Below are 25,768 nucleotides of genomic sequence, written 5' to 3' on the forward strand. Positions count from 1 at the left end.
CCCTGGCAGGTCCCTCTGGCGGGGGGGGGGGGAGGGGCGGCTCTGCGTGCTGCCCCCCTCCCTCCCCGAGGGGGGAGGTGGAGACGGAGCGGAGGCAAGCTGGTGGGGGGCGGGTTGTGGAGCTGCCGGTGGGTTCTCAGTTTTTCCTGTGCTCCGGCAGTTTTTTTTGTTTTTTTGTTTTGCTCCGCCGCCCGCTTGTTTTTTTTTTTTTTTGCTCCGTTCCCCTCCCCCCCCCCATCCCGATATTTGACCTCTGTCATCTGGTCACCCTACCCTGCTCATTCCCTGCCCAATGTGAGTATACAAACCTTAGGAGGTCTACATTTGCTTAAAGGACTCACTCACCCTGGGTACCTTTCAAGGGGTGTATGGGGGAAAACATTTCTTTCAGCCCATTTCATTTTATATCTATTGCTTTCTTTTCAGTTTTGTAGTCCCTTCAATGAAGTGTTGATGTGAATCACACTTCTTGCAACACAGGAGATGAGAGAGACAACACTTCCTGGTCAAAGTTTTCAAATTTCTTTAGAGCTTGGGTTTTATATCCTTTATTTTGGTCATCTTTTTGAAGATCACCTTTCCATACCTCTTTTAATGAGATTGAGAGATGGCCTCCCCTCTGGTACAATGCAGTTGAATGTATTTGAAGGGTTTGGGTGAACCTGAAACCATCTTATGCTATGGAGAGGGACTTTTAAATGAAAGACAGTACTTTGATCATCCTCTTTGGAACCCAGTGAATAGAGTTTTGGCTGCTGTTCAGTCTAGCTTTAGAGGACTTGTGTTTCAGTAGAAATCAATCTGTACAACCTCAGGGTGTATAACTGGAGTTTATTAAATAGGGAGATTTTGATTAGTTTGAAATATCAATGATATTTTTCAGAATTATAGTATTTTTCTGTTTGCTTGCATAATACTGTAGAAATAATTATGAATCTTCTTTTTAACCTAGATTTGCAAAATCTCGTGTGCTTCTGCATTAAACTTGCAGACTCATTTCCTTGGATTCAAACACAAGACGGTAAGATTGGGGTGTGTGTGTGTGTGTGTGTCAGATTTTGTAGATAGTTACATTAAACAGTGATGATGTGTAGGATTGTAATCACTGTTTTCTCTTTTTAAAGTATTAAATGTTCTAAAATGTGTAAAATTAGCAAAGCATCTAACTTTTTGATTAGAATTTTCTTGCTTTACTATTTCTGTCATGTACAGTAAAGCAGAACTTTTTTGTATAGCAATGATGTTTAAAAAGGTTCATGTTGATCTAGCTGTGTATTGCTGTCTCGATTAGTAAGAGCAACGGGGGATTTAAACATTGCAACGCTCAGTGTTGCAGTGCCTATCTCCTAGGTACCCAACCAGTGGAATTCACAGCCTCAAGTTAGGTGCTTAATACTCCCTATACAAAGCACGGGAGCTTTGGCATCTAAGAAGGGGATTCCCAGAAACCAGAAAGTTGAGCAGGGTGCCATCTAAGCTAGCCAGGAGTGAAATGCAGATGGAAAAAGGGCAGGTTCACAGTGGTACTTAGGCACCTAACTCCCATTGATCTGGGCCTTAGGTGTCTATCTCCATTTGGGATTCTCAGCTGTGAACTCTTCCCTGAAGCTAGTCACCTAAGCCAGGTCAGTCCTTTCTTGTGTGTGGCGGTGGGGGGGGAGGGAGGGAGAGAGGGAGGAAAGAGAGAGAGAGACCGACCCACCCATTATAGCCTGTTAGTTAGGGCACTCGTATTATCAGGTCCTGTAGGGGGGAACACCTAGTTTGGGAATCCTGCCAGGGCTTAGGTATGAGCAAGGGCTCTGGGATGGCATCTGGACTTAAACAGCTTTGTGCATACCCATTAGCAGAAATTTAGGTATTTAAGGGGGTTAGGCACATGCAGCTTTAGGCAGCAGCTGAGCTATGGTTTTGTGAATGCCATTATTACCTAAATATTGGATTTAGGTGCCCAAGTTCCCTTTATAAATCTATCCCAAAATATGTTTCAGAGCATTATGCTCTAGTCAGTAAGGGGCATGAGGCAAGATCAAATACAGATGCAGATATTTATTAATCTAAATAATGAGTCTAATATAATAGGAAACAGTGGATTGATTTAAATCAGAACGATGTAAATAATTGACTTTTACTAATGATTTAAATCAGCAAGCAGGAACCATTGATTTAAAAATCAATTTTAATTGTGTTTTGCATTTGTACTTTTTAGCTATTTTCCTAAAGAAACTTGATTCTAATTAATTGCTAACCACTGAAATGTTGATTTGCAACTAAATACAGCCTTTACCCTAAACTTAGTGCTTCTCTTTGCTAACCTTTCTTTGCTAACCAAGAGGATACACTATCTAAATAAATATAATTGTTTAAAAATATGTATATAGTCTTTAATTTTTACATTTTTATTATGTTCGAAAATGGTGAATTATGCATTTTTGATTTACTAGATGATTAATTTATACTTGTAATTGGTGTCAAGCTCTATTTGGGTTGAAGTGCAAGTTTAATTAAAAAGGCACAAAACCAGCATTTAAAAAAATTAAATTATCTTAAATGTGCTGGATACATACGAAAAATGATTAAAAAGTTTATCAAAACATGTTTTGCATTTTAAACTAATTGTTTTAGTAAACAAAAGAGGTATTATCTGTAGTTAGTGATTTGAACTGATCATTTCTGGTCTGTGTGTCGTTCAAAATTTTGGAACTTGTACATCTCATCCTCTCACACCTAGTTTTTATTCATAGATTGGGAGTGGAAAAAAGCTCCCCTTCTTTTTCAATTCCCAAATGGTTTCTTAACTTTGAATGAACTAGTCATTTGACTGAACTAATTGAATAAACAGAAATATAGAAAATATTCTCTAACTGCAGAAGAGGCTCCTGCTCTTAAAAGCTGTCTTAGCATTGCAACAGACTCTGGTTCTAGCTGCTCAGCTAGTGACTTCCAGTAGTTCAGTGGTCTGGATTTCTTTAGAACTTGGTAGCAAATATGTATTGCTTAATATTATTTTTGTATTTAATTTCAGTGATTGTAATAGATTTAAGTCTAGCCATTAACCTAGGTTGTCAATTTTAAATAGGTTTATTTTTTAAACATGTATTTAATTTAAAAAAATACAATGTTTATGATTTTGAAAAAAAAAATTTTATTCACCCTAATATCCATCCATCCATCGGAGAAAAATTGCCTTGTACGTTTTGAATAATCATCTTTTGTGTAACCCTTAATCTAATTAGTTTATTATATAAATAGTGACTGTCCATCTCTTTGACAATGTAAAGTTTCTAAGAAAACATTAAATCGGTTTTTCTCTCATTAATTTAGGTTGAAGAAGCTCTAAAAGCCCATGGCATTGGTAAGTACTAAAGTTTAACTTTTTGCTTTGGTTAAATGTTTTTTATAAACATCCATACAAAACTGTAAGTGACCTTTTTTTTAAGAATTTTAATTTTAGGTCCAATCCTGCAGAAGACAGTGTAACTAATTGTGCTAGTAAGGGGTGTACAGGATTGAGCACTAGAATTGTAACTAGTAACATTTTGGGATTAATCATAAGAGGACTCGGAGACCTGGTCTGCACTAGAGAAATAGCTAGAAGAGGTTTGAATTCATTACTTGTGGAGGGTTAACTTTTAAACCAAATGATAGCTATTTAATTGTCAACTTCAATTATTCCACTGCTAATTATTTTAACAGAAAAATAGCATGGTTGTATTTCATAAAGTTCAGAGGTGGAAAAGACTTAAGTCATTTTACACACCCTTGGCCCTAAAGTTGTACAGTTTGATACAGTGTATTTTCCAGTCTAAATTTAAATGTCCAATTAAATTTTTTATGTCCCAAGATATTGGACTTTTCTTGTATTGTTTGGAGAAAGTTCCACAGCACAATAGACCCCTCACCGCTGGGCAGTTCCCTCCCGCCCACCCTTTTTTTTTTTTAAATACATTGGTATTCTTTTTTCTTACTTTTATCCCATTATTCCGTGTTAGACCAGAATTCAAATTCAGATGCAAGCATCACAAGGCCTGTTTGGTGCTCTTTCATGCATGGAAAAGTAAAGTCTTTTTAAATATTAAATTTTGAATAGAAATAACTTCTGCAATGTATGATTACAGTGAAGGAGGGATCTGATATACTTTCTTTACTTCTTCTTGCAGAGGGGGTGAAGCCAACTGGGTTTCCTCTTTGTCCTGCAATCTTGCCTGGTTTTTCAGGGCTTGTCTACATTAGCTGTTCTCATCAATTCCCCTGTGTAGATAAGCAGTCCCTTGTGAATGCAAGGATCACCAGGAGCACTGTGCTCTGCCCTTATGCCATAGAAGAGTTCTTTATATGAAATTAACTAGCCCTTTCCAAATCCCCTCTCTGTATCATGTAATGTTTCCAAGTAGGTGTGAATTTAAAGCTTAATGTAGCAGACTCTGATTCCAGGCTGGGTACCATAGGAGATTTTCACTATTAGTGGGTTCTGCTGTAATTTAATACTTTGGTATGAGTTTAATTAATTGTAAAATTGGCAACTTGGTTGCTATTGTAATTTCTTGTCCTCTTTATTAAATTGTCTAGCACTAAGTTGGTTTATTGTAATTCTTTGATGCAAATGTTTGTGCTTCAACTATTACCAGCAAAATTTAACTCTTGGTACACAAAGATTAAAGTAATAGAATTTGTTCCTTTACACATCAACAAGAAGCTCTCGTCGTTTCCTTTAAACATGGTGCATGTCCAGTCTTTCTGACTGGGTTTTTCTCAAGGTCTCATTCCAGTCTTTGTTCATAAATTTTTACTCTTTTTTTATTTATTTTTATTTTTTTAGTTAAAACTGTGGGTGGAATAGGGGACCAAGCAAAAGCACCTATAAAACTTCCTGATTATGGTAAGTTAATTTCCTTATTCAATATAGTGCACAAACACACAGCTGTGCCATGATTTAATGTCCTCCAAGAGCCAGTGATGCTAGAAGTTAGCAGGTCATTGGGGAATTTGCTTTATATTGTGTTTTCCCCTTTTAATACCTCTACAACATCTTCCTTGCAAGAGAAGACCGTGTGAGTGGGTGGGACTTCAGGGATAATGCTTCACCACATCAAATGGCTCGTTGCTGTGCCTCCTGAAGGGCATTGCAGAGCAGGGATTGGTTTGGATTTGTTGGCAAACTTAAGTCCGTGACTGGAGTGGGGGACACCACTTCCTTCTCCTAGATTTCTCACTGCTCTAGAGAGTATCTAACTGTACACAATGCGTGGTTATTATTGCTTTGGTATAGGGAACTAACCACATTTTAATAAAGTGCTTTTATTTTATAGTTCAAACTGAGCCAGAGAAGTTTCAAGGACAAACCTTGGAAGAACAGCTTAATACATGTAAAGATTCAGAACCTGCACTTGGTGAGCATTTTTTTAAATGCTGTAATTAAATGCCAGCAATGTTTACATTTCCAGAGGGATTGAGTGAATTTGTTATACTATACAAAGCACATGTGATTTTTATAGAGGAGAAGGCAAAAACACTGCATTTATTGAAAATACAACAGTTAGCATATGCTTTTTAGTCTCACACACACACACTCTCTCCCTCCCTCCCTCCTCTGCCACTTGATGTTTATACTTACCAGTCTGTTGTAGCTCGAGTCAATCTAATGGCCAGTTAGATTGAGCACGAGTGAGGAGCTGGGCTCTTATCGGTCACGATCCGATGCTCCGAGGCTTTGCAGGACTAAACCCAGAGTTCCATGGCAAAATACCCCAGCTTTATAGTTGTAAATTCCCATTTGAGTCCATGCATTTTGCAATGTCATCCTGTAATCATTAGACCTTAAGTGGTGTTAATCTTGGGGTTTTCTGCTGTTATCATTTGATGGTTATTGTCGGGCTTCCCATCGTTATCTCCTATTTGTTGTCTCGCCTTCGGGGGTGCCTGCCTCACCTCTGAGGTCGTCAATGCTGCTAACATGTTTAGCATCGGATACAATGGATGTTTTCTGATTGTCTCCTGGTCTTTCCAAGTCTCTCACTTTTTCTTGACGATCTGGACATTTGTGATGGCTTTCACACCTTATCTTTTCCTGATGTATGCATTCCTCATTCACACAAACAATCTCTTACAGAAACCTTCAAAGGTATACAGACAGCAGTATACATTGTAAATCAAGCCTTGCTAAATCTTATAACTAAAACAATTCACATTGGGGCTTCAGGCCCTCAACATTCCTCTAATCTCCTTAACATAGATACAATACAAGATCCTGTCTCTTACTTACTAAAACCTTAAAACAAAGAAATGTATATTTAACTAGCATGCCTAATTTGCAATACATATAGGAAACCATAGTAGACATTATAACTTAATCTAAAACAAAAGGGTGACCATAATCAGTCATAAGGATTGTTCTGGTCTGTCATTTCTTTCTGCTATTCAAAAAGGGTGGCTGACAGGATAAAATCAAATCATACATTAATTCTCATAGTACAATTATAAAATCCTGGTCCTACAAATTTATACATTCATAAGTATGAAATTAGGTAAACCTTATACAATTTACATTAGGTGTTCTGCTGGTACAGTGTGTAAGTGGATCTTACTGACGAGAGTTCTTGGAATTCTCATTGCATATTTATTCTTGATTAGGTTGAACATGTATCTGTTGAGAGTGTGGGTTACAAATAATGTAAGGGTATTTATACTAGAAGCTACTCTTGACTAAACGATTCGGTGATTACTCTTATTATAATATCATAGTTGATGCGTTTGAATATAAAAATGCATTTTTATACAAACATGTCAGTTTCTCTTTGTTGGAGAGGAGACAGTCTATTTCTAAGGAACATAGAAAGAGACGGTAAGCAAAGGATTGTCCTACATTTTCCAAAAGTGACTAGTGTCTTTTGAATACCTCAATTTTTGTTGCCCAACTTGAGGGAACTTAAAGAGAGCACTTTTTCACAGGTGGGTAGTTAGGAAGATGTCTTAAGCTTAGCACCCAAAAATCGAGGTACTCAAAATAGCTAGTTATTAAAATCTTGGCCAATTTGTTTAGTACCTAATAAGTCACTAAGGCTTGCTTTAGTTTCTTTTTCTTGTATGAACTGTTGATCATCTGTGTACTGGGTAATAATATGTAGTGCAGATTGTTTTAATAAACACTAAATTGTAAAATATCCCTTTCTTCTATACAGGACTTGAATATATAATTGAATACCGATCAAAAGAGAATCTCCTTGTTCTCTACGAGTGTCAGCTGTGCCACTGTCAAACGGGATTGAGTAACATGTTCATGCATGTTTATGGCTCTAAACATAGACTGGCATATCTGGTAAGTGGTTTTTTTTAAAAAATGCTTTATTTATTTATTTATTTATTTATTTATTTTTGAGTAAGTGTTCTTTAGACTATTAGGTGGGTGGCAAATTCTCTACTTGCACCTTTCATTTTAAATATATTTGCATTAGGATGTTAAACCAATAAAAATAAAATGGTTTTATATACACATTCTCTAAGGCAGAGGTCTCAAACTCAAATGACCACGAGGGCCACATGAGGACTAGTGTATTGACCCGAGGGCCGCATCACTGACACTCCCCCCTCTCTGCCCCTGGCCCCGCCCCCACTCCACCCCTTCCATGAGGCCCCGCCCCTGCCCCGTCTCTTCTCCACCTCCTCCCCTGAACGCGCGGCTCCCTGCTCCTCCCCCCTCCCTCCTGGAAAGTGCTAAGCGCCACCAACAGCTGTTTGGCGGCTTGGCAGTGGGGAAGCGCCTGGAGGTAGGCAGAAAAAAAATGAAGAGTAATATAGTAGTATAGTATTAAAATATAGTATGCTATTAAAAGTCAATTTATTAACTTTTTTATTAACCTCTTTAACTGTAATATGAAAAGTCAGTGCTAATTTTGACAGTCATTTCATTTTTGGCCACTTAGCTGGCAGTGTTTTGCATCAACCAGAGTATCAATATTAGGTTTGATATCCTGAGACGAAACCAATCTCAGTGTTGCTTTCAAATGTTCACCAGTGAGCCTTAACCTTAACACAGATTTGTTAAAAAAATCTGGAAAATCATGGGAGACGGGAGAGATTCCAGAAGACTGGAAAAGGGCAAATATAGTGCCCATCTATAAAAAGGGAAATAAAAACAACCCAGGAAACTACAGACCAGTTAGTTTAACTTCTGTGCCAGGGAAGATAATGGAGCAAGTAATTAAGGAAATCATCTGCAAACACTTGGAAGGTGGTAAGGTAATAGGGAACAGCCAGCATGGATTTGTAAAGAACAAATCATGTCAAACCAATCTGATAGCTTTCTTTGATAGGATAACGAGTCTTGTGGATAAGGGAGAAGCTGTGGATGTGGTATACCTAGACTTTAGTAAGGCATTTGATACGGTCTCGCATGATATTCTTATCGACAAACTAGGCAAATACAATTTAGATGGGGCTACTATAAGGTGGGTCCATAACTGGCTGGATAACCGTACTCAGAGAGTTGTTATTAATGGTTCCCAATCCTGCTGGAAAGGTATAACGAGTGGGGTTCCGCAGGGGTCTGTTTTGGGACCGGCTCTGTTCAATATCTTCATTAACGACTTAGATATTGGCATAGAAAGTACGCTTATTAAGTTTGCGGATGATACCAAACTGGGAGGGATTGCAACTGCTTTGGAGGACAGGGTCATAATTCAAAATGATCTGGACAAATTGGAGAAATGGTCTGAGTTAAACAGGATGAAGTTTAACAAAGACAAATGCAAAGTGCTCCACTTAGGAAGAAAAAATCAGTTTCACACATACAGAATGGGAAGAGACTGTCTAGGAAGGAGTACGGCAGAAAGGGATCTAGGGGTTATAGTGGACCACAAGCTAAATATGAGTCAACAGTGTGATGCTGTTGCAAAAAAAGCAAACATGATTCTGGGATGTATTAACAGGTGTGTTGTGAGCAAGACACGAGAAGTCATTCTTCCGCTGTACTCTGCTCTGGTTAGGCCTCAGCTGGAGTATTGTGTCCAGTTCTGGGCACCGCATTTCAAGAAAGATGTGGAGAAATTGGAAAGGGTCCAGAGAAGAGCAACAAGAATGATTACAGGTCTTGAGAACATGACCTATGAAGGAAGGCTGAAAGAATTGGGTTTGTTTAGTTTGGAAAAGAGAAGACTGAGAGGGGACATGATAGCAGTTTTCAGGTATCTAAAAGGGTGTCATAAGGAGGAGGGAGAAAACTTGTTCACCTTAGCCTCTGAGGATAGAACAAGAAGCAATGGGCTTAAACTGCAGCAAGGGAGGTCTAGGTTGGACATTAGGAAAAAGTTCCTAACTGTCAGGGTGGTTAAACACTGGAATAAATTGCCTAGGGAGGTTGTGGAATCTCCATCTCTGGAGATATTTAAGAGTAGGTTAGATAAATGTCTATCAGGGATGGTCTAGACAGTATTTGGTCCTGCCATGCGGGCAGGGGACTGGACTCGATGACCTCTCGAGGTCCCTTCCAGTTCTAGAATCTATGAATCTATGAATAATCTTCATGGAAGAGAAAAACTGTTCACATATATATGTACTTCCAAACATTGCCATTATCCTTGCGGAAGCAGAGAATAACGTGGGAAATCTTTCTTGTGAAAGAAACCTGTAGAATTCTGGAATTCCAACATCTGTATACTTCTGCTTCAAAATGGTGTCACACTGAAGCTCCACTAACTCCATCTGCATTTCTTCTGCAACATAATCAATTTCATCAGCAACTGGTGTGGAAAAAAGTTGAAAATGTGGTTCAGGTGCCTTGAAATCTTTAAACCGCACATCAAACTGTTTGTGTAAGTTAGAAATGATCTCTGCATATTCTTTCAAGGATTTGGGTTCAACTTTTCCTAAGGAATTCAGAGTCAAGAAATGGACCAAATTGCCAGCAGTCAGCTGTTTCCCCCACAAAGTAAACTTGACTTTGAATGACTTAACACTGTCATACGTCTATGTTATCACCTGTTTTCTACCCTGAAGTTTAAAGTTCAGTGCATTCAGGTGATCAGTTACATCTGTTAGAAAAGCAAGGTTGCACATGAAAGTGGAATCAGAAAGCTGTGGAACCTCCTTGTTTTTCATTTTCATGAAGGAATCAATCTCCTCTCTAAGTGCAAAAAAATATTTCCACGACTCAGCCATCTAACTTGAGTGTGATACAGAAGTTCCCCATATTCACTGTCCATACTTGCTAGAAAAGAAGTGAACTGTGTGTGATTCAGCCCTTGTGCATGTATAAAATTAACAGTTTTAACAACTACATCCATAACTTCTTTCATTTGTAGACTTTTACTACACAGGGCTTGTTGGTGCAAAATACAATGTATACTGGTGAAGATAATTCCTGGTATATTGAGGCTGTTCAGTTTGGTCTTCAATAATCCAACCAGACCAACGTTTTCAGAGCACATTGATGGCGCACCGTCCGTAGCCAAAGATACGAGTTCATTCCATGGCAGCGCAGCTTTTTCAATGCACTCTTCCAGTCCCTGAAATATGTCCCGTCTCGTTGAGGTACCCTTCAGTGGCATTAAGTCTAGCAATTCTTCAGTTATATTCAAATTGCAATCCACACCTCTAATGAACACTGCACTGTGCAGTATCTGATACATCTGTACTGTCATCAAGAGCAATTGAAAATGCTTCGAAGTCTTTTGCCATTTGAATCAATTGTTTTTGCACATTATCAGCTAAATCCGTTATCCTGCAGGCAACTGTATTGGCAGACAAGCTTATGCCTTCAAAAAGTTTCTTCCTATCAGGACATAAAATTTCGCTGGCCTTCATAAGACATTCTTTTATGAATAAGCCTTCTGTAAAAGGTCGTAATGATTTAGCTATCTTTTCGCTTATCACAAAACTTGCTCTTACTGAATCTTCGCTAGACTTGTCAATCCCCGAAAATAAATTTCTTTGCTTGTCAAATGCTGCTTTAAGTTGCTGAACTTTTTCCTCTCGGATTTTTCCGGTGAATGCATCATATATTTCACGGTGCATCGTGTCGTAGTGCCAACGCACGTTATACTCCTTGGGAACAGCAATCATTTGCTAACAAATAAGGCATTGAATTTTATCTTTTATCTCTGTGGAAAAAATATAAATTCTCCCATTTGTCTTGTCTTTTCTTCCATGAGTGTTCTTTTTTTCGACGAAGTCATTTCCAAGCGGTTTTAAATATATACACTCAGTAATGCACCTCACTCAAAGGACAAAACACGCACTTAGTTAGATTTACTTCTGTTAAAGCTTCCCTCCCTCCCCCCCCCTGCACTGGGCTGCACCACCTCTCCACCCCTGCTTCGCCTCTTCCAGGGATGGCAGGTTTGTAGAAATTTTGGTGGTGTCCAGAACCTGCCCCCCCCCCCCCCAACTCCGCCCCCACCTGACTAAGGCTCTGGGAGGGAGTTTGGGTGGGGGAGGGGGTCTGGGGTGCAGGCTCTGGGATGGAGTTTGAGTCCTGGGTGCAGGCTCCGGGCTGGGGCAGGGGGTGGGGGTGCAGGAGGGGGTGAGGGGTGCAGGCTCTGGGACAGAGTTTGGGGATAGGAGGGGGTGCAGGGGTGAGGGCTGTGGGGCTGGGGATGAGGGGTTTGGGGCATTGGAGAGGCTCGGGGTATTGGAGAGGCTCAGGACTAGGGCAGAAGGGCAGGGGAAGGGCAGCCTGCCCTTGCCCTAGTGGAGTGGGGCACTAGGACCCGGCGGCAGCAGGTGATGCCGGAAGCCGGCAGAGCGGAGCAGAGTCAGCATGAGGGGGCAGCAAGTGGGGGCCGGGAGACACTCGGGGGAGGCGCGTGCGGGCAGCAGGGGGCCGGGGGAGAGACCCGGCCCCAAACATTGGGGAGCAGCGCGCGGGGAGCTTAGCTGCCACAGAAAGTAACTCGGGGGGAGGGGGGGAGTTTGGCGGCGACAGGAAGTAACTGCGGGGGGGGTGGGGGTGCGGGGAGCTTGTCGGGCTGCTGGGAAGAGCTCCACGGGCCGCATGCGTGTTTGAGATCCCTGCTCTAAGGCAAGCTCAGTTGTAATAGAGCCACACACCTGGGTTTATGCTCTGGACTGTTACTAGGTGTAAAATTCTGAGCTGTTCCTTTGCCTAACGTGCCTACCTGCTGCTGACTCCCTAAATTGTCAGTTCCTTTTCTTTGGTTGATTGAAGAAGTTATCTTGATAGCAACAATAAAAGCCTCAGCTTTTCTGTAATATAAACAGATAGGAACAGATATATTTATAAAAAAAAAATTAAAAACACACACTAGCAAAACAAGACACTGCACTGCACATGCTTCTCTGTCTGGGGAGAGAATGAGAGAACAAACAACATTTGACAGATATGTAGTCATGTTGCTTAATTGCACTACTGGCAGGCGTTCAGATACTACAGTAAGGTGTAATATAAAAACCAGAATAGAATAATTCCTTAATGGAAGCTTTTTTCAAAAGTTAAATTTTTATCATTTATAATTTTTTGATTTCTAAAATAAAAGAACCAAAACAGTGAAAATGTTTTGTCTGTTCCAGGGTGCCTCTAAGCATATGTTCATTTTAGGTCTACAGGAACATTGTATGATAAGGGTACATGATTGGGAATCAGGAGTTCTGAGTTGTGTTCCTGGCATTGCTACTAGCACAGCATGTGACTGGGCAAGCTGTACCTCAGTTTTCCAGTCTGAATATTTGTGAAGCACTTTGAAATCCTTGGATGGGAAGGTGCTTTTAGAATTATCAAGTATTTGTCCTTTTTGAGTTCTCTTTTTCTTAATACGTTCAGAAAAATGACATTGCCCCATCTTTGAACACTGACTTGAATTTACTCTGTATCAGTCCAGGATGGACACTTCAGAGCATTGCCTTTTGTGCTTTGAAGAGTATCATGATGCTCTCAGATATGGGATCTGCTCAGAGATGGCTGTTTAAATTCTCAGATCCTATGAAGAACTCTTGGCATCCCTTAAGTTAGTCATTGGAGGCTACAGGGTCAAATAATGGTTCATTGTTGATAGAGATTCTGCTGAATCTGTCAACTTTTATTCAGAACTCAATTATACTTGTATCACAGCAGCACTTCAGAGCGGTCCATCTGCTTCAACTTATCGGTGCCAAATAGATCTGTTGAGACAGCCACACAAGTTACAGATTTTTTGATGCATGTTCCTTCTGGTGCAATATTCAAACTTAGAGGTGAAGGTTAAGCCTCTAACAAAATGCAGAGTGAGATCTGCATTGCTGATTGAGATCTTCGCAGCCCTTTGACACCTTATTTGCTCTTGACTCCTATTTATATATTTCTGAGTTCTTTCCTACTAGCTCTATTTTTGTTAGTCCAGATTGGACAAACATTATTAGGGTCTTGAATGCAGCTTGGATTTGATGTAGGGTCCATGGCATTTTTCAACCATGTACCTTCAGTTAATTTGATACTACAGTTGCCATATGCAGTGAGCATTCAGGGCATATTCTGTGTGCCAAGCCAGTTCTTAGTGATAATATGGTTGTATGCAGCCAATCTCTGGGGTGAAAGCTGTGCCCAACCTTTGGTTCCTTCAAAACATTTAAGTACTGTACTATTGTATGGAACTTCTTCATTGGTACAAGGGTACCAATGAAGCACACTTGTAGCAAGTGATATTGTCGCAAACACTGGCAAAAAATCAACATGCCCAAATTTCCATATGGCACTCAGCATCTTGAGACTTTGAGTGGAGGATGGAAAGGAATGCAATTCTCAAGTCAGTGCTGGCTAAAGGAGTGGTCCCTTAGTAATCAATATGCAGCTCACAAGGGCCGAGGAAGAAAACTTTTTCTCAGAGAATTTGAGCTTTAACTTCATGAGAAGGATAAAAATTCCTAGGAGGACGTAATGCAGTTCCTGGAGCTGTAGGCCCTACAAGATTCTGTAGTGAAAGGAGAGCAGCTAGCTCTCTCTTATTGCAGTTGAATCAAGAGATGAAGCATAATTCTGCATAATAAGGGGGACACTATCAAATATTGTTTACATCTTCCTTGCATGAGTTTAGTGGAGGCAGTAATGGCCAAAATGAGAACTGACACTACAACAGGATACATGGTTCAGTTTCCCTGAGTCATGAAGAGATGTATTGATTAAAGTATTTCTAGTAGGAAATAAGCACTATCATTTCAGATATTGCTATTTGAATTGGTATCAGCTCTTTGCATATTTTTATGAAGAGCATGGATTTTGTAGTGGTGTTTTTCCACAAATGCGAAATTGTGTTCCTCTAGCTGGCTGAGGACAGCTCTTTAAAAAGATCCAAGAATCTATCCAGATCACTATCCTGTTGCTGAAATCTGAAATTGAAATTAATTTTAATAAAATTAAAAGAAAATCACAGCTTGTTTCTTAAAATAATTTAGAATACATAGCCCATTCTAAATGTAACTTTGAAAAGTTGTCTTTACATCTTCAAGAGTATAACTCAAGTAGACTTGGATCAAGATAAAAGAGGCAGCAGAGAAATGGTGTGCTTAACAGTTATCTCTCCTATGAAGCTACATTAGTGACCTCTGGCAGTTTTTCCATTTTCCAGTGGGGTTGCTGGCTGTCAGATAGCTGTTTGACATTAAGGGTACGTCTACACTTACCTCCGGGTCCGACGGCAGGCAATCGATGTTCTGGGATCGATTTATCGCGTCTTGTCTAGAAGTGCTCGCCGTCGACGCCGGTACTCCAGCTCAGCGAGAGGAGTACGCGGCATCGACGGGGGAGCCTGCCTGCCGCGTCTGGACCCGCGGTAAGTTCGGACTAAGGTACTTCAAATTCAGCTACGTTATTAACGTAGCTGAATTTGCGTACCTTAGTCCGAAGTGGGGGGGTAGTGTGGACCAGGCCTAAAGGATGATCTGTGAAGTTGGGCTGCTCAGATTCCTGCTGGGGGATGTGAGATACATTAAGAGCCATTCTTTTTGTTGGCAAGTCAATCTTAGAAGGGTTATTTTGGCTTCCTGTGGATTCATGACATGCTCCCAATGGGTGGCATGACATTCTCAGAACTATCTTTCTGGCTATTTCCTTAACATAAAATATTTAAGGAATACTGGCTTATTATTCAAGCTACCATGAACCCTACCCACCATTTAGGGTTAACCTTGGGGCAGATAACTTAGACAATTGTTCCTAGTAAAACCATAATAAAAGACTTAAAGATTGATTACTGTGGTCCTTTATGGATGGGAGAACACAACTGCTGAATGATCGAATGGAAAGTTTGATATACAAAATACAGGGTAGTTAAGCAGAAGAAGATAGTTCCAAAGCCAGGCTGGATTGTTTTTAAATCAATTTTAACAGTTATTTAAATCAGTAAACAGGAAATCTTGATTTAAATAATTGATTTAAATTATTATTTGCATTTATACTTTTTATTCCCCCCCCCCCCCCCTCAAAAGCAAGATTGATTCCTATTGGTTGGTAACCATTAAAGCATGTTGATTTGTAACCAATCACCTTCACACTAAACTTAAGTAATTACATAGCTTGATTTATGTTTATTCAGATTCAATTATTCAAATAGTTTTTACATTTTACTATGTTAGAAAATGGCGAATGTTGCATTTCTGATTTACTAGATGATGATTAATTTATGTGTAATTGGTGTCAAGCTCTGTTTGGATGGAAATTCAAGTTTAATTAAAACGCACAAAACAAGCATTTACATTTTTTCTTAAAAACTACTTTTAATATGCTGGATAAATAAGAGAAAAAAGTTTATCAATATATGCTTTGCATTTCAAACTAACATTTATTAAAGTATTATCTGTAGTAGTTAGTGAATTGAACTGATTTTCTGGTCACCATGTCCCTCTAGATTTTAGAACTAGTAGACATGCAGTTTTTTTCATTACTGCTTTTTCAGCTCCCAAATGGTTTCTTAACTTTGAACTGAACGAGTTGAGTAAACTGGAATGAAGAAAATATTCCCTCTGTAATTGCAGAAAAGGCTCCTGCTCTTAAAAGCTGGTTTAGCACTTCAACAAACTCTGGTTCTAGGTGTTTAGCCAGTGACTTCCACCAGTTCACTGGTATGACTTTCTTTAAAACTTGGAAGCAAACATGTATTGCTTAATATTATTTTTGTATTTAATCTAAATGATTGTAATACATTATAGTAAATGTAGGCCTTAACATAGGTTGTCAATTTCAAATTTAATTTTAAATAAGTTTGTTTTTTTAAACCTTATTTATTTTAAATGCAAAAATGTATTTTTTTTTTTAAATTATTTTTTAATCCACCAGGTCCAAAACCCTTATTCTAGTCTTACTGGTAATGCTGCCCTTAAATGCTTGGGATGCTAGAAGAAATTAGTCTTTATTCCAGACTTTTTCAATGGGACAAATCATGAGAATTCCACACTCTTATTAGAATTGATCTTGGAGAATTTTTGCTATCTTTGCAGGTGATTCAGAAGGAGAAACCAATTGTGTAACATAGATTCCCCTTCTTCTCTCCCTCTCCTCCCCCCCCCCCCGCTTTTTTTATATTGATAAATTGTTCAGAGATTTGGCAAAGATCTGTAAATTTCAGCACCCAAGAGATATTTGGAATACACTTGATAGGTGCAGTTATAATAAAGGCAATTTTGCTGCTAGGGGCATGCCTAGGGGGCAGTAGCACAATTAAAATCTATCATAGTTTATGGGTTTGTTTGATGTTTTTGCACTTCACAGGCCCTGCAGAATTTTCTTTCCACCGGTTAAAGCATAGTTTCTCAGTAAATCATCAATTTCTCATGGTGTAAAAATTCTGCTTTTATCATCGAAGTATGTTAGAAAATAGAATCCAGCTTTGCTTTCTTAAAATGTGTTGAAAAATTCTGTTGTCCATGTGCAAATGGCAATTTTTGCCTGATTTATAATTTACCCAAAGATTTTCCCAGGGAAAAGGGCAGCTGTAACTTCAGGACTTTTCCACTTTCAAATCTCTGAATTGCTACAGCTATTTTTAAAAAGATGGTCTTTTTTTAAGATTGGCAAAACTCTGTATTTCTCACTGAACTCATTTTCGAAAGCATATGCGCTGTATTTGCTCAAACTAAAAAATAATCTGAGGCAGAGAGTAAGTGTGGAATATTTAGCCTTAAAGGGTTATTTTTTTATTTAGATTTAAATAATAGATAGTTGTCAATTATAAACAGTTGAAAAAGGAGAGTTGGGCATGGCAACTGTAACAATATAAAGTACTCATTGCTGTAGTATTCGAGCACCTCACAATCTTTTATATATTTATCTTCACAATGCTCTTGTAAGGTAGGGAAATACTATTATCCCCATTTTACAGATGAGGAACAGGCACAGAGATCAAGAGATTTGCTCAAGGTCAGTGAGAAGTCTGTGGTAGAGTAGGGAATTGAACTTGGGTATCCTGACTCCCAGACTAGCACTCTAACTACTGACCTCGCTTTCCTTCACTGGTAGTCATTGCTTCTGATTTTTGCTTATAATTAAATCCAAATAGAAAAAATTAGATACTGTATTGTACATAACTGCTTGTATTTCCAAAGTGGAAACAAAAGGAAATTTGACACTGTATTTTATCATTAAGAAAGTCTGGATTAATAGAGTGGGTGGCATTTTTATTTCTAGACACAACATTATCCTGAGATAGTGGAATCTGATGAAATTAGAGGTCGAGGTTCAGAACTGAACAGAAGGCTTAAACAAGTAGCTGCAGTTATTGAAAAGAAGGAGGGAAGAAAACAAATAAAGGTAATTAAAAAAAAAAAAAGAACTTCAATGCCTATGTATATTCCTTTCCAAATGCCTGTGTTTATAAAAAATACTGATGTCATCTTTTATTTATGGGATGGTGGACCCAACTCTCTTATTAACTTTGTAAATTACTGCCTTCATTATAAAAATGCTCTGTTCATTCTTAAAATGTTATTTTGGGTCTAGTTTTCTGTTATTTACTATTGAGCATGCATAATCAGTTTTTTTATATAAGTATATGCCCCTTCAAAAGTTCACAGAAGTTATATTAATCACCTTGTAATACACTATAACAAAAATGTATATTGGTCAGTCCTCCTTTAGCTAGTAAAACGGAGAATGGGCAGTTTCCCTGTTTCAGCAACAGTGAGAAACATGCTGTCATGAACAATATACATTTTACAGGAAAAAGAATCCCATGGTAAATTTCTGCATCTTACGCGCTATCACAACTAGGTAGCATAACTTTCACATGCTACTGTTCAAACAAAAGTATATTTTACATATGGCAAAATCGACTTATTCTTATCGAGGTGCTTTGATTGCTTGCCATAAATCTTCATAACTGTTCTAAAGAATCCCATGCATGTGAGCAAATAGAATACAACATGCTAATCAATACTTATATTAATGTCTATATTGTCATAATGTTGTAACATGCTACACTGTGGTTGAGTTTAGGCCAGTGACTGTCATTGAGGTACTGAAGGTGTTGGGAAGATTTTCTCCCACAATCTGTTATTTGTACCAGTGTCCTCTTTGGGGAAATAGTGGCTCCATTACTGGTGGAGATTCACTGCCTCCGTTAGGGAGGGCAAGTGCTGACTTCTCTTAAGAAAACTGTTGCAGGTTTTTACGCAGGAAACCAACTATTTTTGATTAATTATAGGCCAGTATTATGTCTTCCATTTCTGGGTATAATTATAGAGAAGGTAGTGGCAAGACAATGCTAAGTACCTAGATACCTTGTATCTTGCCACAGACCTGGGTATGGGACATAATCAGCACTGGTAGCATTAGTAGATGATCTCTTCTTGGTGCTGAATTAAGACCAACTATGCATGCTGATATTGTTAGGTATACCAGCAGCCTTTGGTACAGTTCTTTCCTTGCAGAGTGTTCCTAGAGACTGGTGCGAGACAATTGTTCCTACATCCTAAGAGCACTGTTTTATGGAGTTCCATAGGATTCCATCTTGTTTCCTCTTCTGTTCAACAAGTATATGGGGCTGCTAGGAAGATTAATGAAGAAGCCTGTCCTATTATGTATTCAGTATGCTGATGACACTGAGCTTCTTATATCCATTCCACTTGATCCAGCCAGTGCTAAAAAATGTCTAGCTTGGTTTTTCAGAGAAATTGGGTAATGGATGAGAGCAAGGTGGCTGAAATTCAGTCCAGACAGTTCAGACTGAGGTGATGCTGGTAGATATGGGGAAGCAACAAAGATGTCACAAAGGTGATATCTCAATCTGGGGGTGATATTGGATCCCCTTTTACTGTTAGAGGATCACATTGCAGCAATATACAAGAATGTTTTTTGCCATCTGTCTGGCCAGGTGATTGCAGCTGTTTGTCTTGGATGTGTACCTTGCTACCATACTACATGCCTTTGTCACCTTGAAACTTGATTATTGCAGTGTACTCTATGTGGGGCTACACCTTAAATCTATCTTAAACTAACTTAAACTGGTGCAGAATGCCGCAGAATGCTTGTTAAGCAGTACTTCTTGATGGCAGCATCTGTTAACAGTTCTCCAAGATTTGCATTGGTAGTCTGTTGGTTTTCAGATGGAGTTTTAAGGTGTGGGTTGATATAAACTGCGTTGGACCTGCCTCATTGAGAGAGACGACCTTTCTCCCTGTGCAATATTGTCACAGTTGTGATCAGCACAGGAGCTTGATCCCCTTTTTTTTATAAAAGGCAAAGGGATGCTGGCTCCTTTCCTTTGAAATGTTCTGCTCCCCAGGCTCTGAAAAAGTGTGACTTTGTTGGCCTGGTGGGCATGCTGCAAAGCCCATCTATTTGAACAACCTTTGGTGGAGGCAGTTGAGGGTGGAATTTGTCTGTGGAAGTGTGGCACGTGTCTTAAGCTGCATTGGTCACATGACTTGTGACTAAATGAGGTGTGGTATGGTGGAAGGATGAAGTACTGCTTTAGTTGATTTTTACTTTATATCTCCTACAGTCTAGAGTTTTTAAATATATATCAAGGGCACCCAGAACTTTGTATGAGAGTCCTCTGGTGTGGAGTCCAAAATCTAAAGAAATAATGCAGGAACTGCTTTCAGTAAGGTTAGAGGTGAACAGAAATGGGATATGTTTGCATATGTGATATTAAAATGTTTGCATGCAAATCCCTGATTTGCCACATGTGTCTGTCTAGCGACATGTATGCACAAATCAGATTTACACATACCCATTCAGCAAATGCGTGCTACAAACTTACTGAAAATCCGCGCTGTTAGTGGTATCCATGAAGAGCTGATTTGGTCTGAAAAGTAAAATCATTGCATCAATTTACCTTATTTCGACAAGCAAAAAGGGAACAAGAGGAATTATTCACTGAATCCTCAATTTGAGTCACTCTTGTTTTTAATTGTTGACTTTCTCCTGTAAAATGTCTGACTGAAACTGTAACATAGAAAATGTTTTTATGTATGGAATTTTGCTGGAAAGAGCACAACTGCCAAGTTGTTTCCATGCAGGCATACTTAATCCAGTTCATTCAGAGACTCTAGATTGTATATTTTACTTGTAATTCTTGTTGTCCTTCAAGTGGTGTCTACATTTTCCCACTCACAGGATGCACTGGCTGCCTGCGGCTCAGATGTGGAACTTAACTAGTTAACTTAACTAGTGTCCGTTGGAGTGCTCATGTGCCCGCCCATTCCTTGCCCCAGCCATGTTCCTGAATAGTCTAGGGGTGAGGTTATAAAAGGCTGTGTGATATTTTAACCACCAGCTGAGAGAGATCAAGAACCGCTTCGGACTTTGTGCCTCGATCCTACCATTAGATAGTGCTTAGTTACTTACTAGTTGTTAATTTTAGATAGAAGTTATGTTTTAGAGTTACTAAGACTAAGTTTTTACAGTATCAGTAAGTAAGTTAGTATATAGTATAGTAGTGTTGAGGCGTTGGCTTTGGCCTGTGATTATGGCAGATCCAAAGGTCAAGAAACATGTTTTAAACAGTGTGCTTCCTGCTCTTCAGTTTTCTGAGCATTGGATGTGCATACATGGCGCCATGCTGCCTCAGAGAAGGACATTCGACCTCCATATGTGCTATCTGCAGCACTTTTACCTAGAGATCTAAGAAAGACCGATAAAATAGGCTGCAAGCAGTACTCCTTCAAGAAGTGCTTGCAAGTGAAGCTTACTTGATCAGATAATATGGTTGACACCAAAAACTGGCATAGACCAGCCTTGTCATGAGATGTATTGAGGGACAAGGCTAAACATCATATTAGATGTCTTCATTGACATCCCGTGCCTCCACCTCCCATCATCAGCTCAGACTTATAAGAAGTTCCTTAGACAAAAAATCTAGGAAGAGAGAGATTTCAGTGGAAAAGGACTTTATGAGAAAAGCCAATCTACAAATTAGAACCTCCTCTGAATCTATTATGTTGAAACTGAATAGCGCACCATTGTGTAAAGACTAGAAATATAGCTGAGAGTCCACACAGCGTCACCGGATCCAGAGATAATCCCAGTTTCCAGGGACTTGGATCCGATGATGAAATCAAAAGATCCAAAGAACCTAGTTGTCAAGACAGAAGGAAGCATGGAAGGTGATCTTGGATTCATGTAACGGTTCCAATCCTCTTATGCAGCTATCTATCATGGTACAAGTGTAAATTCATCACTCAGATCTGATACCGCCTCCCTGATCAGATCCAGAAAATGAAGAACTTCGGAAGAGAAGGAACTCTCCGGAACAGACTGTAGCGGAGAAAAGGAGGGTAGAGGAACGGTATGCGACGCCTCCCCTTCCACTTCCCAAAATGCCGTCAGGTTCCCCTAGCAAGCTTCTCTATCTGATATTGGGTCTGTTGTTCTCTTCTCTGTTCCTAATCAGATTGGCATTGGATCAAAGACCTGATGACAGATCAGAGCAACAGGTGTTTTCCTCAGTCTGCTTACCAATTAGTAGAAAGTATTTGGGTTCTCAGCCATTTCCAGCAGACCTTTATGGTGGACCATACTATGGTCTGGACCATAACATAGACTTACAGACATTATTGGAGAATGATCCCGGGGACTAGATGGTTGTATTGGACAGTTCCATGTTGCTAACAGGATTTGCAGCACAAGATACAGTGAGCAACTCCTTTTACCTCTACCGATAAGAGGATGCTGGCTCCAATGACATTAAGCAAGGAAGGAGCAATCTCTGCTGTGTTGCATGTTTCTTTGTCAGAGGAAGAACAAGTCTCTCTCCAAGATTTTCATGAACTGAATCCTGAGACAGACATTCAGACATCTCCAGGTGAGAATGTAGGGGGTCTTCTCAGTGGCTTTTCCAGTGGAGGATGTAATAACATTTCAGGAGTTGGTTCAGAGAACGGCATCTACACTTAAACTGCCAACCATTTTGGTGGAAGAAACTGCAACCCAGTCTCTGATATCTGGGTTCTCACTCTTCTGTAAAACATCATTACCAATTCTAGATGGACTTCTTCAACCTATTAAATTAATTTACGCAAATCCTTCATCAGTTCAACCAATGTCCAAGAAGGCAGGCAAATTATATTTTACCACAGGAGGGTTTTTTATTTTCATACTCACCTGTCTCCAAATTCCTTGAAATTAGAGGTGGCTGTTCAAAGTTCTAAAGGTGGCTTAGATCAGTCTGCTCCCTGAGGGGGACTGGAAGAAAATGGATGTCCTAGGAAGGAAGATTTTTCTCCTCTTCTACACTGAGCCTAAGAGTTGCAAATTATCAGGCTATTATAGCTTGTTAGTAATAGTTTCTCTGGGAGATGATGTTGGCTTTTACTTTAGTGTTACTAGTGGAACAAAAGAAACTTGCTGATGCCATTGTCACAGAGGGACAGCAAGTATCAAAGCATGCTGTGAGAGCATCTGATTCCTTAAACTCTGCAGACAGGGCTGTAGCAGCTGCGACTTCTCCCCAAAGATATGCATGGCTCAAATCATCAGGTTTACCCCCAGAAACTAAAGCCAAAGTGAAGGTCCTTCCCCTTGAGGAAGAAAGTCTGTTTAGTACCAGGACAGGTAAGATTCTGGAGAAGAGCAAAGAAACAAGGTGTTCAGCAATATCTTTGGGCATTTAACAGCCACCCAAGAGAAGACCAGGAGTATTTAGGTACCAAAGACAACACCCTTTCTTATCTGCTTTATATAATATAGACTTATAGAAAGAGACCTTCTAAAAACGTTAAAATGTATTACCGGCACGCGAAACCTTAAATTAGAGTGAATAAATGAAGACTCGGCACACCACTTCTGAAAGGTTGCCTACCCCGGCCTTACTCCCCCTCCCCTTGAAGACTGTGACTGACATTATTTCCATTGTTGGGCTTCCATAACCACAGACAGACAGATCTTAAAAATTATTGCAAGTGGGTATTCAAAAATCTTCCCCCTTCCAACCCACCCTCCCAGTTCCTGTTCAGGAACCCCTTCAACAATAACTTGTTAAGATCAGAGGTTCTGGCTCTAATCAAAATAGGAGTTGTAGAACAGGTTTTCGATGGCTACAGAGGCAGGGGTTTCTTAACCTTTGCTTCTATTATTCCTTCCCTTTCTCCAAAAGATTGGTTTGCAGCCCTTGATTTGAAAAATGTCTATTTTCACATCACCATAAGAAACACGTAGCACAAATCTCTTCAATTCGTAGTGGAGGAGGCCCATTTCCGCGAGCACCCTTTAAAGGTTTTTTTTTTTTTTTTTTTTTTTTTTTTTTAAAGCAGATTGCGCAACTGGTAGCCAATCATGCTCTCCGATGGGAAATTTAAAAAAACAAACAAACAAAAAAAAAGCAGATGCCACACCCCCGGAAAAGCCCCCAAACAAGCAACATGCTACTTAAAGAAATGAATAGGCCGGGGTAGGCAACCTTTCAGAAGTGGTGTGCCGAGTCTTCATTTATTCACTCTAATTTAAGGTTTCGCGTGCCGGTAATACATTTTAACGTTTTTAGAAGGTCTCTTTCTATAAGTCTATATTATATAACTAAACTATTGTATGTAAAGTAAACAAGGTTTTCAAAATGTTTAAGAAGAGTCATTTAAAATTAAATTAAAATGCTGATCTTACGCCACCAGCCTGCTCAGCTCGCTGCCAGCCTGGGGTTCTGTTCACCTAGGCCGGCAGCGGGCTGAGTAGGGCCTGCGGCCGGGACCCCAGACCTGGGGGTGGGTGTTTCAGGGGTCAGGGCAGAGGGCTGGGGGAGGGGGTGCAGGGCAGAAGGCTGGTGTGTGTGTGTGGGGAGGGTTCAGGGATCAGGGCAGAGGGCTGGGGTGTGTGGGGGGTGTAGGACAGAAGGCTGGGTGTGTGTTGGGGTGTGGGGGGTTCAGGGCAGAGGGCTGGGGGTGTGGGGGTGCAGGGCAGAAGGCTGGGTGTGTGTTGGGGTGTGGGAGGTGCAGGGCAGAAGGCTGAGTGTGTGTGTGGGGGGGTCAGGGCAGAGGGCTGGGGTGCTCGGTACTCTTATCTCAAATTTATGGGAATGTTAGCTTCTACAACATATATCACCCCATTTGCTTATTTCAAATTAAGAATAATACAGCACTGGTTATCGGCCAATTACAGACAAGGCACAGACAGTATGAACTGAAAACTTCTCATTCCCAGACGCATGTTATTGTTCCTAGATTGGTGAATCCAATCCCCAGAATGTCTGCTGGGGTGTACCATTCAACCCTCCTCTTCTTTCTGCAACAGTGACTATAGATGTATCCAATATAGTTTGGCACACTCATTGCGGCAAGCTCATGGCTTGAGGACGTAGGAATTCCCTGAAGAAAAGGTTGCATTTAAACTAACTGGAACGCAGAGCAATCCAATGTGTGGAAGGTGCGGCATGAATGCTTTCAGTGCCCAAAGTAGTTCAGGTGACCACAGACAACACCGCTGGAATGTTTTCCTTGAAGAAGCAAGGAGGTGAACACTCTTCTCAACTATACCAAGAGATGATGAGGTTGTGGGAATGATGCATCCTCCATAAGATACATCCCGTAGTGATATACTTACCTCAGAAGAACAACAATCTGGCAGACCAATTAAGCAGAGCTCAAGTGGACAACCATGTGATACAGGAAATATTCACATGCTGGGGCCAGCACAGTTAGACCTCATTGCATCTGTTGATAATTGAAGTCAGTTGCTTGACTGAACTTTGGTTTATTTTGAAATATACTCAAGAGATCAAATAACCAGTGCAAGTCAGGTTTATTAATATGGTACAGGAAAGAGGTTCTATTTGATACCAGTCTCTGAAAAGCAGTCCAGTGCAGTCAGTGATGTTACATTCGCCTTGTGCAGAAGGTGTGCTCCCAAAGTTGCACCTCTAAAGCCATCTTTTTATACTTTATTTGTTTGCCAGTAAAAGGTACCATACTTGTCATTTGAAACTAGATTCAACCAATTAGTTTTTATCTTATTATTCTGGTACCATGGTGTGTACCCCTTATCTTTGTTCTGAAACGAACATGCATTCCAGATCATGATGCACCCGTATCTTTGTTCTGGATACATGCATTGCAGGTACTAAGGGGTGTGAAGACACCTGCTAGGCCTGTACCAAGATAAATAGGTATACGAGGATAACTCCCTTTCTGTTGCTATGGGGAAACAATTATGTCCTGGTGCCGATAGTTTTCTATCTACTTAAGCCAAAGCTTACCTCAGCTAATACAAGATGTCATGGTATACTTGACATAAGTGAACAGGATTATAACAAAGGTACAGGTTAATTTGGGCTATATAACTGTTTATATTAACGCTTAATGTGTGGTACTTAATGCTTAATATACATGTATGCTAGCCAACGCATATTAGTCAATACAACTAAGC

The 25,768-nt window shown here is 39.9% G+C and overlaps 1 protein-coding gene across 1 annotated transcript in view; it reads left to right on the plus strand.

Moving 5' to 3' along the window:
• LOC135873751 (uncharacterized) overlaps positions 1-25,768 on the plus strand; it is a 72,364-nt gene that overhangs the window by 14,424 nt on the left and 32,172 nt on the right. Inside the window, exons 3-8 of the mRNA XM_065398383.1 lie at positions 953-1,021; positions 3,325-3,355; positions 4,820-4,879; positions 5,310-5,390; positions 7,179-7,315; positions 17,603-17,725. Coding sequence (XP_065254455.1) covers positions 953-1,021; positions 3,325-3,355; positions 4,820-4,879; positions 5,310-5,390; positions 7,179-7,315; positions 17,603-17,725 — 501 coding nt within the window. The remainder of the gene's footprint in view (positions 1-952; positions 1,022-3,324; positions 3,356-4,819; positions 4,880-5,309; positions 5,391-7,178; positions 7,316-17,602; positions 17,726-25,768) is intronic.

The sequence above is a fragment of the Emys orbicularis genome, chromosome 2, assembly GCF_028017835.1.
Source record: "Emys orbicularis isolate rEmyOrb1 chromosome 2, rEmyOrb1.hap1, whole genome shotgun sequence".
NCBI lineage: Eukaryota > Metazoa > Chordata > Testudines > Emydidae > Emys > Emys orbicularis.